This window comes from Bactrocera dorsalis, chromosome 6 (assembly GCF_023373825.1).
Source record: "Bactrocera dorsalis isolate Fly_Bdor chromosome 6, ASM2337382v1, whole genome shotgun sequence".
Taxonomy (NCBI): domain Eukaryota; kingdom Metazoa; phylum Arthropoda; class Insecta; order Diptera; family Tephritidae; genus Bactrocera; species Bactrocera dorsalis.
This window is the reverse complement of record NC_064308.1, coordinates 33,313,013-33,332,257: the sequence shown is the minus strand read 5'-3', so window position 1 is coordinate 33,332,257 and position 19,245 is coordinate 33,313,013. Positions and strand designations below refer to the sequence as shown.

The 19,245-nt window shown below is 36.9% G+C and overlaps 1 protein-coding gene and 1 long non-coding RNA gene across 9 annotated transcripts in view; one reads left to right on the top strand and one right to left on the bottom strand.

The window, feature by feature from the left end:
- The window catches only part of LOC125779611 (uncharacterized), a 49,728-nt gene that overhangs the window by 1,783 nt on the left and 28,700 nt on the right, over positions 1–19,245 (bottom strand). The gene's annotated exons all lie outside the window — the stretch shown is intronic.
- LOC105227075 (uncharacterized) overlaps positions 1–19,245 on the top strand; it is a 142,309-nt gene that overhangs the window by 101,399 nt on the left and 21,665 nt on the right. For 6 of the 8 annotated variants that reach the window (XM_049460261.1, XM_049460256.1, XM_049460259.1 and 3 more), the window contains 2 exons: positions 532–842; positions 908–1,927. In XM_049460261.1, coding sequence (XP_049316218.1) covers positions 532–842; positions 908–1,927 — 1,331 coding nt within the window. Of the gene's footprint in view, positions 1–531; positions 843–907; positions 1,928–11,601; positions 11,998–19,245 lie in introns of those variants that run through there. The other 2 variants (XM_049460263.1, XM_049460262.1) reach the window with 2 other exon arrangements.

The window sequence follows — 19,245 nt, the reverse complement described above, 5'->3', positions numbered from 1 at the left end:
AGGAACAACACTCGAGAATGGATTTACTCATGGCCATCTGTATGTTTATCTATCGCAGGTCGGAGGTCCTGAAAATCTATTTATATTGCTGACGCAAAAAAATTAACATCAAATATCGTTTAAAGGGAAGCTCTGACTCAATAAATTATTTATTATTTTCCAGGAGCAGAGAAAGTAAAATATATAGTAAAGGCATTTCAAAAAAAATTAAAATAATAACAAAAATACAAAAATATACTTCCATTCGAATTTCCTTCATTTAACTAAAATTTAATGACCCAACGCAAAAACGCGAAAGTATGTGTGGAAGAGTAAAAAACTATATCTTTTGGAATGATTGTTTAATACCCTTGTGAAGCCGGTGCGGGCTGTTAGTTTTGTATAAAAATTGGTTGTACGTTGTCATGTTTATGTTTGAAAGCTTAGTCGGTTAATAATGTCATTATATATGATTGATCACCATTACTGCACATTTGTGAAATATTCTTCAATTCTTATTTTATAATGTACGACTGTAATTTCTCATTTCAGATTTCGTATAGATAATACAGACCATATAATTGATGTAAACAAAGGAAACTTAGCATTCGAGTTCGATCAAGTGCATATTATATGTCCCGTATATGAACCAGGCACCTTCGAAAATGAAACGGAAAAATATATAATATATAATGTGTCAAAAGTGGAGTACGAGACATGTCGGATAACAAATGCAACTCCGCGCGTTATAGCGATTTGTGATAAACCGCAAAAATTAATGTTCTTTACAATAACATTCCGGCCATTTACACCGCAGCCAGGTGGTTTGGAGTTCCTTCCTGGAAATGACTATTATTTCATTTGTGAGTATAATATGTGGTCCATCCATTTTCTTTTATATTCTCAAACTTGGATTATGTCATTATAGCAACTTCATCGAAAGACGATCTCTATCGACGAATAGGTGGGCGATGCTCCACAAATAATATGAAAGTGGTTTTCAAAGTGTGTTGTGCACCTGAAGAGAAAAACAAAACGTTAATAAATACTGGTAGCTCCAGCAGTTCATCTTCTAGTGGTAGCACCAGCGCTGGCGGTACTATTATTGGTATAAACACGGCTGACGGCAATGGCCTTACAACAGGTATTGATAATGCTGCCAGTATGGATGTTGCCAGTGCTCAGACCAATACAAATCAACACCAACATATGAGTAATATAAACACAATTGGAATCAATGGGGTAAATACAGGTTTAATACCAATCGGCGGTGTTCATATTGGCGTCAACAGTGCCGTTGGCGTAAGCAATAGTGGTATGCAAATGAAATCGATGAATGGCGGTAGTGGTACATCAATCAATACAAATATTGATCAGTTCAATCGTATACCAATACAAGCTGGCGGCATTAATGTTATGGGGAATAATGTTGGTGGACTTGGTGGCATTGGCCTTGGTGGCCATGGCGGCGGTGGTATTATGCTAGCACCAGGAGGTCAAGGAGGCATAAACATGATCTCGAGTGGTGTAGGTATTGGTATCGGGCAATATCCTGGTCACTCTGGACAGACTGGTATACGCATTAACAACGTCGCGTCCCAGCAACATCATGCAACGCATAAGAACAATAATAATGGTAAGGATACCGGACCAAATGGTGTAGGTGTTAGTGTTAATGGTGGTGGTGGTGATGATGATAATGGTGGTACGTTCATGAATATAAATTTCGGTGATGCACAGTTTTTGCCACCATTTATTAACACAAACCATAGCAATATTGTACAAAGTACAATTAACTGGCCAGAATGGGGTAGAAGCGGTCCTATACATTCTAAAAATAATAACCTAACAGCAACAACAAGAAACGATCATAATATAAATGAACCAAACAGTAATAATTATTATTCACCGTCCCATAGATCGATAAACAATAAAACAATTAATAAAAGTAAGTAAAAAACTACAAATTTATACAAAATACCACAAATAACAATCAAACCTTTCAAAAACACTTACAATTCCCGCACATACATACATCCATACCATACATGCAATGCAATGCAATGCATACATTGATGATTTTGCTGAGTAAATTATATGTACCAGATATTCGTACTCGAAAAAGCTATTGTGTAGGTTAGATCAATAGCTGCGTAATACATAGTAATTATAATGTGAGTCTTCTTATACATACACTAGCTGACCCGGCAAACTTCGTTCTGCCCAAAATAGATTTTTTTTTTTCATTTCAAAAATTACACCGGTATTGGTTTTAATAGAATATGAACGATTTTTCCTAATTTCATTGTGTATACTTTAACAAAATTTTTACAAATCTTTCTTTTGTAAACATTGAACGGGCAGGTTTTCGATATGATCCAAACATTCAATATATCGCATCTGTTCAAATCGGTCAGATGTCAGTAGTTTGTCAATATTGCAATGCAGTCAAATTTAAAAAGGAACCGCCAGGGTTATGTTGCGCCGGGGGAAAGACGATACATTCCATGTATAATACCGAGGCATCTCCGAGTAAAGCAATGTTCTCGCGAACGGATCACTGGCGCAAGTTGCAAAGAAACTTGTTAAAGTGGTTGCTGGTGGTATTTCCGTTCGCTGTACTATGTTCTCTGCGTTGAAATAAACTCGCTGGCCATTCTCCAAATGAGCTGACAGATGCACAACAGTAGGATGGCTTTCATGAATTGCAAATGAAAATATTCTCCAGATTGCTTCATTGCAGTTCACATATCTGCCCATTTGAAATTTGCTAATTTCATCTCGTTCAACGCCAATAACCGCCATATCGCTTCCTTTGGTGACATATTTGCAAACATACTTAATTGATTTTATTGAACTGCAATACTCAACGATTCATGTGTTATCAACCACGAAATTCTTTCCTTTCAATTGAGTGATGAATGTTCTGCCATTGTCAGCGGGTGAGCGACGCCGATAGAGAGGGTATCCGTCGTTTCCAGTTTGAGTTTCCGAAATAAAAGCACGGGGACAGCGTTTTTTGCATTTACTGTCCGACATACAAACCGAAGATGGATCGTGTTCTCCGCATGGCCCATGAACCATATTGGCCATCACCACTTCGTGCAACTCTGGATCTATTTCAACATCAGGAACTTCGGCGGAAATGATGTCATCAATTTGGTCAGGTGTAATTTTCTCCACCATCCAAAGACGAATGTGTGCGTGGGGCAAACCGCTCTTCTGCCACTCCAATGAGTACATTCAGCATCGAACAGTGCCATATACACGTTGTTTCGTAATAAAGTCCATCAAACATCTGAGTTTTTGTTTAAACACGCGTGCTGTAACATCGTGGCGATCGCTTGGTGATTGACCGGGATGCAACTGCCAATGTATGTCGATGGCAAAATATAGAGTCGACCAATATCTATAATATCCGCATCACCATTCATTGCATCTCTTAAGTGAATATACTCTTCAGATCGCAACTTCGACTGATTGTATTGCATGTAATTAAGTCGTTCTGTCTCAACTTTAACATACATGTCAACTGCATACTGTTGAAATAACCGTCCATATCTCAGTAAATGGTTGTCATAGTTTTGGCGAATCATCATTCGATATGCGTAAAACTTCATTGAACTGACTTTTTTATTTGTCTCGACACCTAAAAGCTTAAATTACCTATATGAAGTAGCAAACAAAATTTTTTTTTTACTAACCATTCACCGGATTTATCATCTTATATCCTAAGTGATATCCGTCTTCTCTACGGCAGAACATGAGCGGATATTGCATTGCGTCGTAAGACCGATGTGTCTCACTTATCCGTTTTAGTGCGTTTTGATTTCTACGTTTGATAACAATATCACGCGACTGCAAATTTTCTCCAAAAACAACAACTGATATTTCGCTAACTGTAGGTGCATTATATTGTCTTTCATGTGACCCTGTTGGTCTTTTGTCCGCTTGTATGATTATATTATGATCATCTGTTGGCATACGTTCCAACGAAATCGTAAACAGTTTAATGAGGCCATTGTGTTCGTGTAACATTTGCTGCAATTGTTCGATTATTTCTCTTTTCGTTGTATTGAAGATAGCACAACGCTGATTTACTTCATCATGTTAATCTCCCAGAAAGTAAATTTGGAGATATTTGTGTTCTTGATCTGGATGCGGCAACAGCGATCCAGCGAGATGAAACATTTGCCCATGAACGTGTATAATTGGAGGAAAGCTCTGTAGTTTCTGTCGAATATTGTTTGGCAAAAATACCTTAAACGTTGGATTGTAGTTTTGTTCATTTACAATTTGCTTTAAGAAATGGCTCGAGTGAGGAGATTCACCGTAAAGCAGCTGGAACAATGGCTGTGGTGGTGGAAGCAATTCTGGCAACGGTTCATTTTTAAATTTGACTGCATTGCAATATTGACAAACTACTGACATCTGACCGATTTGAACAGATGCGCTATATTAAATGTTTGGATCATATCGAAAACCTGCCCGTTCAAAGTTCACAAAAGAAAGATGTTGCCGCTGTTGTCGTCGAATAATCGCATGTTGTGATCTTACTTCATCACTTTGGCGAGCACGAACTTCCTTTCTTCTCGATCGTTGTTGCTGATTGTGAACTTCCCTTCTTCTCAATCGTTCTTGCTGATTGTATGTTTAGTTGACATCTTCTAACTGGTGCGTGCTACTCTCCAGCAGTCTATTTCGTGGTGATACCCTCTCAATAACACTTTCCCTTTGACGTGCTCTGCTATTTCGTGTTCTCCTTGCGGCCTGGGAACTCCGAGAAGTGTTACCATACGTACTGATTCTTGACATCGTAACAAATATCTAATTGGAAATGATCATTCATTTGCATAAGCTTCATATAAGGTTTTACGGACCAATAACTTACCTTTGAAAACTCCAAAAATGAATGAATTAAACTAAGGAAGCAGATCAATTGAATGATAAATTCCAATGTACATAAATCGGTATTCGCCAACACGCTAAACCAATTTCACTAAATAACTCACTTTTTAAAACAAAATATATCAATATATCAGTAAAGCAAGGCGCATTTTTATTGCTCTCTAAATTTTGCGTGTTCGATTGCAAAGCAAAATTGACGTTTAATTTAATTTGTGTTTGTTTCATAAAACTGCCATTTCTATAAACCAAAAATAGCACGTAACATAACCAAAATTACCATATAACCGCTGCAGCAAGAACAACCAAAATGTCGTGCTAGGTGGATAATGAGATAAATATATGGTGGATTAACAACCAAAATAATTGAAGATTGTAAGGGAGGTACCACGTCCCCTTTTTCGATAACGCCAAGCTTTATGGGTGAGAATGGTGTTGTTTCTTATAGCTCTATACCAATTTTCATGTTCCTACCTTAAACACTTGAAGATATTCACCTTGAAAAGTTCAGTTTGTATGGGAGGTGCCACGCCCCCTTTTCCGATTATCCCTTCTTTTATGTGTAAGAAGGCTTTTGATACCATATAGGTCTATACCAATATTCAGGTCCCTACCTTGAACCCTTTCAGATATTTTGCTTAAAAAATTTAGTTTGTATGGGAGGTACCACGCCCCCTTATTCGATAGCCCCCGGTTTTATAGGTGAGAGTGGTGTTGTTATCCTGTAGCTCTGTACCAATTTTCATGTTCCTACCTTAAACACTTTTGAAGATATTCGACTTGAAAAATTCAATTTGTATGGGAGGTACCACGCCCCCTTAATATTTTATTCTGATTTTAAGACATGACCTGCGCGTGGTAATAACAAACAAATCCCCCAAAGGAAGTATTTCATTTGGTTTAGCCGTTTTCGAGTTTTAGCGTTACAACTATACACCATTTAATTTTTATATATATAGATTCAATAAATCTTCGTATATTGAGTGCTCTTGTAACGCTTGCCCAAAAAAGCATTTATAAATATTTTATGTATAGGAAAAAATTTTTTATACGCACAACTAGTTTTAAACAAATATGTTAATTTTTGTATCATTGTGCTACAGTTCGGAAGTATTTATCTAAAAGGGAACGTCGTAGGCCCTATAAAATGTATATGTTTGTATACGATCAGCGTTACATGCTGAGTGAATTTAGCCATGTTCGCCTGGCCATTTGTCTGAATATACGCGAAGTGGTCCCTTTGAGATTCGCCAAGAAGCCGCTCATTAGTCAAATCCGTCTATATCCGACATTCAAACTAAATCAACGATAAAAGTTCAATCTTGTATGGAAAACGTTTTTACTTGACAAGTACTGCAATTTATCATCTACTTTTATCACGTACCTTACACAACTCAAAGAGTGTTGCTTGCTATATTCGAGATATATAATTGCTGCTTAACTCAAGAAGACTTTGGTTGCCGCAGGAATGGGTACAAATAAATGCGATATCTTAATATCTACTTATTGTAAATACATCATGTTTTTTATACTTTCGAAACCTGGGTTGCAAATAATGCATTAAACAATTTTTTAAATGTTAAAACCCAAATATGGGACTAAAAGAACTCAAAATATGAAAATTTAATTACTTCAAAATTTTTTAATTAAAAATTTGCAACCCTGCATGTTGCGACGGAGAGTATAATAGTAATTGGTAAGACCCAAAACTGATTCTGTCCGTTCGTATGCCTTTGCAGGCTATAACTTATGTATATATAATGATCTTAAAGAAACTCGGTTGGCGTGTTCCAGGTTGATTGGTATTGCATATGAGCGGTATTATACTATTGCCTTGCCCATAAAAGCTGTTAATCGAAAACATATAGAGCGCCTTAACTAAACCATATATGAAGATACGAAGCCGAGGAAAACAATGCATTCATGAGTCGGGGAGGCGTATCGATAGCCTCGGTCCAAGAAACCAAGGCATAGCTATCCAGTACGGCGATGTACTCAAAATATTTAAGGTATCGTCTCAGTCTGACCCTCTGAAAAATCACAGATTTTCGCAATTTTTTAAATGTTGAAGTTAACCATCAGTCCTTTTTTTTATAAATACATTCATGATGAATACAAAATGATTTTGTGTTTATTAATTGGGTATATAATAGTTAAATAAATTGTTGAAATGACACGTAAAATAAAGGTGCTTAAAAATTTCAAAAAGTCGTTATTGCGCTATGAAATCTTTTTTGAAATTTGACAAAATTGCAGCGGTTTGAACAAAAAGTATCGAATTTGGCCTTTTTCGATAGTTTTTCGTAAAAGAAATAGGAAGATAAACAAGAAATGCGCTGTCGTGGGACACCAGGCAGGAACGAAGTTCCTTCGGATAATGTAGAATCGATATAATTTGCAAAAAAAAAATACAACATGATAATACATGAACATTCGTAAGAAGGCAGCAACATAACAATGGCCGGCATGTACACAAGACAACACAGCTGTCCATTTTGTATGTACACAATATCGTTGTGGCCATACTAATACCTTTCACTTCAATGAAATTGTAATATTTTGTTCAAAGTGAAATTTTTTTTATGCAAAAAATTAGTAAAAATTGGTAAATATTTTTTTTGTTTTAAATTATCAATTGTTATTACAAATGATATACTCGTAATAGAGCTATAATAGAGCTATAATAGAGCTATTTTATGCTTTTATTTGTAAAATAACGTCAAGTTTGTTAGAGCTGTGAATAATTTTACATATTAGTGGCATCACCACTCTACCTCCTCTTTCTATCTTCCATTCTACTATCAACTCTACTGTCGTCCTACTGCCGTTGGCAAATATAGGAAATATTCAAGTTAGCGGGAACGACAACTGTTGGCCTGCAGTCGTGTAGTCGTGCAGCTGTCAAAATAACAGTGTCCGTAAGAACGTCTGTATTTTAATATTTGAGAGATGTAGTTTGCAGTCTGTCGCGCTCTATGTGTTCCGCACTTCATTCAAAACTAATTTGCATACACAATAATGTTACAGATTTTCATGCCTAATTATTTTCCAAAACCTAAAGGTAGGCTATAACTAGCGATCTTACAGTCTTTTTCTTACGGGTTATTTCCTCAAAGCCTGCGCCAAAAAATATGCAACAATTCATCTCCCCATAAACGTATTTAGTGCATGCAGAATTCTCAGGTGGTGAACACAATGACTGCGACAGCATGGCCGGCATGTACCAAGACAACACAGCTGTCCATTTTGCATGTACACAATATCGTTGTGGCCATACTAATACCTTTCACTTCAATGAAATTTTAATATTTTGTTCAAAGTGAAATTTTTTTTATGCAAAAAATAAGTAAAAATTGGTAAATTTTTTTTTGTTTTAAATTATCAATTGTTATTACAAATGATATAATAGAGCTATTTTATGCTTTTATTTGTAAAATAACGTCAAGTTTGTTAGACCTGTGAATAATTTTACATTTTACATATTAGTGACATCACCACTCTACCTCCTCTTTCTATCTTCCATTCTACTATCAACTCTACTGTCGTCCTACTGCCGTTGGCAAATATAGGAAATATTCAAGTTAGCGGGAACGACAACTGTCGGCCTGCAGTCGTGTAGCTGTCAAAATAACAGTGTCCATAAGAACGTCTGTATTTTAATATTTGGCAGATGTAGTTTGCAGTCTGTTGCGCTCTATGCAAAATTTGCATACACAATAATGTTACAGATTTTCATACCTAATTATTTTGCAAGACCTAAAAGTAGGCTATAACTAGCGATCTTACAGGTTATTTCTTACGGGTTATTTCTTACGGATATTTCTTACGGTTTTTACTATCACTTTTTTTTCAGTTAGCTCCCGCAGCAAAATCTTATCTTCTGCAAGCCTGCCGTAAGGAATTTCGTTCCAAAAAAAAAAATAATGCGATAGCGAACGTTAAAAATGTTCTCTCTCTAGATATCTTCGAAACTCTTTGAGAGTGGAAACCGTTTTGAAAAACCCCATTCTGAGAAAAACGCGTTTAAAGATTGGATACGCAGAGTGAGCTGTAGCGAACGTAATAATTTCATGTTCCATTTCAAAATTTCACAATAAAAGCCTATTTCTCGAAAATTTCACGCTGGGACGATCCCTTAATCCACCTGTTATATGTTACATGTTGCCCAACAGGATATCACTTGAACATTGGTGTTACTTCGTAGTGAAAACCGTTGGTAATAGCAGACTTTAAGGCGCATCACAATCTTTGACATTTTTGCTTGGAGCTGGCGGAGCAGATATACGATTCGTCAATTTGTGCAGAGAACGATGGATCTCCCACCTGCATTATAGCCATTTGTATTACCTCGCATGATATTATCATCCATGGTGGTGGTCTGATAAATAGCATAATCCGGCGACCAACCCTCACATCAGATCATTTGCCCATAATTTTGTTGATTGGGAAGCCCCCGACCTTATTTTTGTGGACAACCGCACCTACGTTAAATTTAGTAAAGTTTTGTTCTTTAGCAAAGTTAACTGGGTCGGCTTCACAGAATTTACCGACAGCACTTTCATCGAATTACCCAATCCTATGGACGTACCCCATCGTTAGCGAACGTCAATTCCACAAGGTGATCGCAGCTGCTACCCCACGCTCAATCCCGGCTGGAAGAATTGCGGAACTCGCTCCAATTTCTCAGCCGAAGCAGGTTTTTTAGCTTACGAGCGTGTCACTTTACTCCAAGCCGATCGTTGTGAACCTACCATAAAGGATCTAAATCCCGTCAACAAACGGGAGTTCTATCGTCCGATAACTCTGCTCTCCCCAGGAGTAAATTCACTTGAGGCCTTGCTACTCTCGACCATCACTCAACATCTGATTCTAGCAAACCAGCAGAATGACTTCCGTAAAGTGCATTGCACCACCTCGACACTTAGCGTCATAAGCGCCTAGGTAGTTCACAGCCTAAATCAAAAATCTGTGATAGGACGATACTCGTAACGTTGGTTTTGTCAATAGTTTTTGACACAGTCAACCACACAGAGTTATTTGGGGCATTGAACAATACACGCTCAATTCAGGGTGGAAGGGGTGGACTTTGAGCTACCTGATCGGTCAGTATTCATCCGTATTGTTTCGAGGACAAAACTCAAAATGAATGAAAATTGAACAGGGGGTTCTGGAAGGTGGTGTCCTCACACCGTTACTGTTTCATTTCTACATTTCGAAATACTCTCAACCATCAGAAGGAATTTCAATATTGACAACAATGGAGTCGATAGTAGTGCTCAAAAGTAAACGGCTATCGTTCCGACCTTTTTTGCTTCTTCTCTGCAAGAGTTCTAAGCTCTTTCTCTTCCATTACAATCACAGCGACCATATTTATAACGTGGACGTAGGAGTACAGACTGGACCATAACATTACAATTGATGATGCCAAAGCACTATTCTCGGTGGTTTGTGCGAAAACATCCCTCTATTAACTTTTTGAAGCTAGGCCGTTAAGAGGACCATTCCCACGACAGTTGAATCTACGTAACCTGATTGGAGCCGGATTTTTTTATCCGGTCAAGGACCGACAATTCGGCAAAACACTGTCGCTACAACAATAACAGCAACAAAAAGAAGGTGTTTTTTCATGATTACGTCGACGATTGATTGCATAACTCAGACACACACCCACCACCATTCACAGTGGAGCTATTAACATCTAAAAACTCCTACTTATGCAGAATCGACCTCGACATACCAAATAGATTTTCTGCCATATGAATCCCACTCATCTAACACCCCATTCCCTATAGTCTAACCCCGTCGTAACAGCACGTTTCCTAGGCCTACCGTTACAACAATAACATACGAAATCGTGACTTGTTACAAGTAAGCTATGTGTAAATGGGCATCGCTCATTTAAAACTTTCAAAAGTGGGCGTGGCTCCAAACTCTAATATGTTAACACGTTTTACCACCGGTGGTACAAGGGCACTTCGTTTATCTGGCGGCGTGTACCACCGGTGGTACTCAGGCAAATTCATTTATCTGGCGATGTGTACCACCGGTGGTACACAAATGTTTATACTTTTAATTCAAAAACCATACTAGAAAGAAATAAAACAAAATAGATTGGAAATTATAAATTTATATTTATTGTAGGCGTTTTCAACAACACAATAATAAAAACTATTGCGCAATAGAAGAGTTCCGTTGAACGAACAAGTTGGTTTCTCGTGCACGCGCTGTATACGAACAAGACTCAATGAGAGGAAGATTTTCTAGCGAGAAATTTACTGATATCTCGGTTTCGGTGAACCAGTTCAATTTCAGATAAATTTTAGTATTACGACTTTCAACTCTTTTCAGTCGAAGTTGAAGATTGATTGTGAAGATTAGACAGATAAATAAACAGATGAAAATTGTTTAACAAACATCAAAACAATTAAATTTAGATTTTGCTCAAAAAAAAAAAACAAAAAAAAAAATGATTCATTACCATAGAAATTAGTTTATATATATATTACGATGACAAAAATGTAAATTCATTCGAACTTCCTAAGGCAGATACCAATGTATGGTATCTATGTTTGTTACAAAACTATATTTGTTCGCTGTTGATAAAACACCAATGATTAAAAAAGTAGTATATTGTATTCTAATCTTTATATCTGAAATACTACCCATGATCCCTTCATTTTATTCGAATGTTTCTAAATTGTAGTTTCTCTTGTCTAGTTTTGGGATTTCATTTTACGAGCTCAACAAATTTTTTACCTTTCTGTGCTGCCGTGTCGCATCGGAGAGAAACAGACTGCCTACCGCGCAACGTTACGATCGACCACGACACGTGCGGGGTGGGATAGATACCAAAAGTTGAAGAGAGAAATGAGAGGCATTTACAGACAAAAAATGAGAGGCCGAAATACCTGAGTATGACGAGCTTGACAAGCAGGCCGACAGAGGTAATACCCGAAAATTCCACGAAAAAATTCGGTGACTAACAGAAGGTTTCTGGAGCGAAGCATACTCTTGTAGAACCCCCCAGAGGTGATCCTAGTAACCGATACCCAGAGCATACTAAAATTATGGAGGGAACACTTCTCCAGCCTACTGAATGGCAATGAAAACATAATGCCAAGAGAAGGCGAACCCGATTCTCCAATCAATGACGATGTATCAGACGTTCCATTGCCCAACCATGAATTAGTTCGAATAGCAATTTCCCTTCTGAAGAACAACAAAGCTGCGGGGGCTGATGGGTTGCCGGCCGAGCTACAGAACGAAACAGAAGGTACCATCTTCTACAAGAGTGTAAAACTGCTGGCGTATGTTGATGATATTGATATCATTAGCCTTAACAAACGTGCCGTAAGTTCTGCTTTCTCCTGAATGGATAAGGCGGCGAAGCAAATGGGTCAAACAGTCGTCGCACTCGTGCCTAGGTACCCACGTCACTGTTGACAGTCATAACATCGAAGTCGTAGATAATTTCGTCTATCTTGGAATAAGTATTACTTGTACCAACAGGTGCTACTTTGGACTAAGTAGGCAATTGAGAACCAATCGCTCATTTGCTGCAAGACCGGCATAAGTCAAAAAAATCGATTCTCCAGAAAACGCGTTTAAAGTTTTCAACTGACTACAACCTTACACGGTGACTCCAACCTTACACATCTTCTCAAGCGGAGCATATAAGAGGTATTCATATGAATTTTTCACTCAACATGAAGTATGATATAACGAACAATTCTGCAGCATTAACTCAAAAATCACGTTTTTTGATTTATGCCGGTCTTGCAGCAAATGAGCGCCATGTCCTCTATCGACGAACAAAAACAAAACTCGTATAAGTCACTCATTATTTCCGTCCTGCTGTATAGAGCAGAGGCATGGACGATGACAATATCTGATGAGTCGACGTTACGAGTTTTCGAGAGAAAAGTTCTTCGAAAGATATATGGTCCTTTGCACGTTGGTCACTGCGAATATCGCATTCGATGGAACGATGAGCTGTATGAGATTTACGACGACATTGACATAGTTCAGCCAATTAAAAGACAGCGGCTACGCCGGCTAGGTCATGTCGTCCGAATGGACGAAAACCCCCCAACACGGTACCCGCCGGGGAAGCAGAGGAAGAGGAAGACCTCCACTCCGTTAGAATGACCAAGTGGAGAAGGACCTGGATTCGCTCGGAATCCCCAATTGGAGATTCAAGTTTTAAAACATATCCACAAAAATATAGTTGTGTTGAAACTCGTAAAAGGGGACCAAAAGTTCAATAGCTCTATGACATTGTAAACAACGCCATTTAATACGTTACGGTACGGAACGGCTTGCTAGGAGTCGAAATCAAAATTGAAGTATGGGTACTGCTTACCTTTAGATGCAATCTTATATCTCGGGAACTACTCGACCAATATGACCTGACTAAATCTAGTCGTAGCGTAAGGTAGTTGTTGATTTCGAGTCTTATGCCACAGTGTGAAAATGGAAATATATTAAATACTATATCTTTTCCAAGTCCAAAGAAATCAAATATATGGATATCTGTGCAATGGCTGGGTTTTTACCGAAAATATATTTAATATATGAGGTTACTTAGTGAAAGTCAAAGATCATCTTTCTTGTAAATAAATATTGCCATAAAAGATAATATCGGCGTTATATTCCTAGTGCCCATGTTCCTAATGAGTAGATTTTCGAAATTCCTCTTGACTGTCTCTGTCTTCAATAACTTTGTCCTTGTGTTTAAAAAGTGTCAAAACGAGCCTCATTTGTTTAATGTAGAGTTGTGCCAATATCGGAAAGTAGTTCCCTGGCTTTGACCTTAGAAAATTGCGATAGTATAAAATCTTTGGTTTCTCTCGATTCTACATACCCCATCCTTACTTGTTAAGTATCCAATTTTGGGCCTAAATTCACTGACTCCACTACTATTATGGAATTAGTATATCCAGCTAAGTACGAGGGCTGTCCGATAAATAACCGACCTCAACGTGAAGTTAGCGGCACATCTGAAAAAAAAGTTTCTACTTCAAATTGTGCATATTATAATAGCTACTCGCCAAAATTTCAGAAATTTATCTTGCGCAATTATTTGTTGACAGTCGTTTTTGTGAGTCTATTTCGGTGATTTCCCCAAAATGGAAAAAATTGAATATCGAGCTGTAATTAAATTTTTATTTTTGAAAGGCAATACGCCTTCACAAATCAAAGATGAGTTGGACTCTGTGTATGGTGACTCTGCACCATCGTTTACCACCGTAAAATTTTGGGCAGCTGAATTTAAACGTGGTCGCAGGAGCTTGGAAGATGATGAACGTCCTGGGCGTCCAAAAACTAACCACTAACGATAACATCGCTAAAGTTCATCAATTGGTACTAGACGTCCGCCGGATTAAAGTTAGGGAAATAGCTGAGATTATGAAGATGTCAAAAGAAACTGTTTGTCACATATTAAACCAAGATTTGGGCATGAGAAAGCTGTCCGCGCGTTAGGTGCCACGTTTGCTTACGCTAGACCACAAACGTGCGCGCATGAACATTTCCAACGCTCTGTTGGCTCAGTTTAGAGGCAATAAGACCGAGTTTTGGCGTCGATTGATAACTGTAGACGAAACTTGGATTCATCATTATACGCCCGAAACAAAAAACCAATCTAAACAGTGGATTGAAAAGGGGGAACCAGCCCTAAAAAACCCTAAAGCTGTGTATTCGGCTGGGAAAGTGATGGCGAGTGTTTTTTGGGACAGCCATGGAATTATTTTTATCGACTATCTTGAAAAAGGAAAAACTATAACAGGAGCATACTACGCATCATTATTGGACAAGCTAAAGGAAGAAATTTCGAAAAATCGGCCACATTTGCAAAAAAAGAAAGTCTTGTTCCACCAAGACAACGCACCATCTCACACCTCAGCAGTCGCCATGGCGAAAATCCACGAATTGCGGTTCGAACTGCTTGACCATCCACCTTATTCACCGGATCTAGCACCAAGCGACTTTTTTTTGTTTCCTCAACTTAAAACTGCGTTCGGCGGCCAGAGATTTTCGTCAAATGAGGAGGCAATCTCTTTCGTGAACTCGTATTTTGCAGACAAAGACGCCAAGAAGAAGACGGTTGGAAGGGTTGCAGAGATGGGAGCATCGCTGGGAGAAGTGTGTGGAGTTACAAGGAGACTATGTAGAAAAATAAAAAAAAAATGTTGAAAAAGTCGCGTGCATCATGGTTAGGTCGGTTATTTATCGGACAGCCCTCGTATTACTATAGTAATAGTATACATTTAATACCATTATAATAAGCTATTCAATGCAGTGAAAATATTATTTATGAAGAAAGGCGAAAACTGTATTCTCAGTGTAAGAATCCAAGGGATTGTACCTGTACCTGAGATTTAATTTTGAAAATGATTCATGCAAGTATTTGTCAGTGGAAAAAGGAATAAATTTATCATTTGGAATTTTACTCGAAGTTACAGGTAGAATGATTAATCTGTGAATTCTGAACACATATTTAAAAATATTTTTTTGTGTCTTATATATTGTATTAAAATGAAACGGTAAACGATTTTTCATTATGTACTCGCAGAACGTGCGAACCATTGCAGGGAAAGACGTCAAAATGCAAAGTAAAGTATTTTCAGTTATACCTCCGGAAGCTCCTAAATAACGTTTTTTACTTTATTTAATATTTTTTTTTTTTCGTATCTTTTTTTTTTTTGTGAATTCCCCGCCGATTCATTATCGACGCACCCTCTTCTCCTCCAAATGCACCAGACAAACTTTGTACCTTACGTAAATTATAAGTAAAGCAAGGCGCTATTTTATATCACACATCGATTACAATCGATTCGCCATCTGATTTTGATCGTAACTGTTGATGGTTCTGATTGTGTATTGCAAACGTGTATCCCTAAGCGTGAGTTAGAAAGTGTTAACTTTTAGCATAATTAACCTGTGATGTATACTTTTTATTAAGTTGGATCAAACGAGACAGATGTGTTAAAATTTACTAAAATCGGTTCAGCCGGACAAAACGTTACGTGTCACGTTATATACACTAGAAAAAGTCTCCGCTCACTGGGTACAAAATCTTTTAAACTAAAATATTATTTTCTTTTTGTATTATTAAATGATATTTTTGTGTTTATGAATATATGCTTTTTTTTTTAAATAATCCAATAAACAAAAACCACAAAGTTCATTGCCTTAAAAAAAAAAAAGAACTAAAGCAGAAAAAATTTCCGCTCAACGAACATAACACAATCTTATGAAGTAATTATAAAAAGTTTAATAACTACCGGCGTAGTCTCGAAAGTTCAGAAATTGTGCTGGACGTTTAGGCATGAAATGTACTAAATTCCTCGTATCTTTAACTAATATTTTACTCCATTTATCCAAATTCTCGTGACCGTCACACGAGAGTATAACTTCGAAGTTGTAGATAATTTCGTCTATCTTGGAATTAGCATCGGCGCCCCGCACAGAATTAAAAGACATCGGCTACGTTGGCTTGGTCATGTCGTCCGAGAAGACGAAAATACTCCAGCTCTGAAAGTATTCGATGTAGTACCCGCTGGTGGAAGCAGAGGAAGAGGAAGACCTCCACTCCGTTGGAAGGACCAGGTGAAGATGGACCTGGCTTCGCTTGAAATTTCCAATTGGCGCCACCTTGAGAAAAGAAGAAACGACTGGCGCGCTATTGTTAACTCGGTTGAAGTAGCCAGAGACGAACAAGTTCCAATAAACTTAGAGTCATTATCCTGTAAGAACCAAAAACCTTTGGCAACTTTAATTTGTCCGAACTTGTTTAATTTATCGGTTTAAAATATTAAGATAATCAAATTTATTCATTATTTATTTACACGTTATCGATAAACTCAATGCCACCGACTTCATTTGCTGCCATATACCACAATTGAACTACACCCTTTCCACGCTTTTCGGTTGAAGAAAGCTTTCGTGTTTCAAGGGACGTACCAGTTTTTCGCCGCACCATCTTTTTTCCTTTTACTTCAAAAATACAATATTTAGTCTCATCCGATCATAAAATAGATTTCCAGAAAGATATGTGTGTTCGTTTGAAAATGCAATGCGCTTCATGCGATTTTTTCAGAAAACGGATATTTGCGTCCCATTCACCCATGTTGCATATTGTTTTTCTAAACCGTGCTTTCACATCTGCTGTTTGGGAAGCAGTTAAACGCGGATAAACCTTTGCAAGAGAGACAACTATGCGTGTTTACCGAATAGTCAATTTTCTCGGACAAAGCACTTAGGATTTCCATGAAATTTGTTGACTGTAAAGGTATTAGCATGCGCATTTAATATTCTGATAAGAACTTTCAAAAATGCATATGTTTTATAAATATTTTTATTGGAACACATTACACGAATTAGTGAGCTAAGACTCTACCTGGTACAGGCAGATATACATATTCTGCAATGTTCTAACATCTTTTCGGTTTGTTTTCGACCTTCATTCAATTGATTTGGATTAGTTTGTAATTCGCACTGTAATTCGCAATGTTCTAACCTCTTTTCGGTTTGTTTTCGACCTTCATTCAATTGATTTGGATTAGTTTGTAATTCGCACTTGATTTTAATTTTCACTGCGCGCGAAAAACTTTTGGCTATTATATAATTTTGTTGAATACTATAAAAGTAATATAGTGTTAAAAATTAAATATTATGTACAACAAAATTTTAGTAAAACTAATTATGCGTTAATCGCATTGTATACGTCAATGTAATATGCACATTACAGAATATATTAACATATTATTATCTTATTAACAATATATTATCTTCGATTCAATTAACTACTTATTTTCAAAAAGGTATTAAGGTAAAATCGCTATGGGATGCGTAAGTAATAATTTTAATCCAATATAATATAACTATGTTAGAATTTATTACAATAACTTCGTTCTTCTTGCTAACATATTGACATCATAAAAGCTTATGAAATTTGAGATATGATGCTCACTATTGTTTTGAACATGATATTTGCACGAAATCTTAGTTTTAAGTTATGGTGTTATGCTATGTATATAGTGCTTATTCTGATATCTGACATATATTTATATCGGTATTCTGCTTGAGACGATTGTCTCGTGTAGTAGTTTTGTTCAACTAATGTTTGTACGTATCACCTAAAGCAAAGCGAGATTGATATAGGGTTAAGTATATATAAATGATCATGAGCACTAAATGAAGATAAAAAACTGTATTGCTCAAGTAGCAAGAGGTACCTGTGGGCAAAATATTTTGAATAAGTGGGCGTCGGGCTCTAGTTTAATGAACATATATCCTAAACCACTAAAGCTCAAAGACCAAATTCGCCCAACTTATATCTTATAAGAACTATTACCGACAGTGTGAAAATGGATAAAATCGTAAGAAAAAAACGACTAAAAGCGCTATTAATCAATAAGTTATTACGACATTAAATTTTACTCAGAAATGGTATGAGAAAGCTTTACGTGAGCCGGTGTGAAAGTTGGACGATGGGCATCGCACACTTATTGGTGAAATCAGGTATCTCGACACCCGACTAACCAATTTCATCTAAATTTAGTACGTACATTTCTTTCTCATATTCCCAGGTCACTGTGTAAAGTGGACTATACCACGCATATTTCCCATATATCACAGTTTTAATTTCCATTTAAAGTACATAAATCAGGAAGCAATTGATAATTAATTTAATTATTAAGAAATAATTTATTTAAAGTATGTCAAATTGCAATCAAACATTTTAAACATACAATTGGACGAAAACTTGACTTAGCCCCTATATAACTAATGCCAGGATTTTCGAACATCCAGCTGACTAAGCTCCATATTATGGGTGATTACATGTGAGGTACCTTAATGCAACCTAGTTAACATTTTTTTTAAGTATGTGGCTTGATAATAGTTAATAGATAAAATCGGGTCGATACTACTCCAACTCCTATATACTACGTATAATTTCTTTCGTTTTTCTAACAAATCTTATGCCGAATTTGTCGATTAGTGTATGAGTTAAATATATCATTATATGTATATACAAAATTGCTTAGATTCCGATCCTCTGGTGTTATTCCTGCAAGTTGCAAGAGTATAAAATGTCGGTTGCACCCGAACTTAGCCCTATCTTACTCGTTTTAATTTACAAACTATCGGCCTCAGATTCTTTTTCGGGAGAAGAAACAACAGTTAATTGTTTATAAAAAAACTGAATTAAAAAAAAACTTTCGATAAGCCACTAGTTTTTCATGTAATGAAAAAGTTATGTATGCACATTTCATTGAAACCTATCGGGCGGATTTCGACCTACAACGGTCACTAGTTCAAAAAGCATAATTTTGAGTAAAACTCAATTGAAATTTT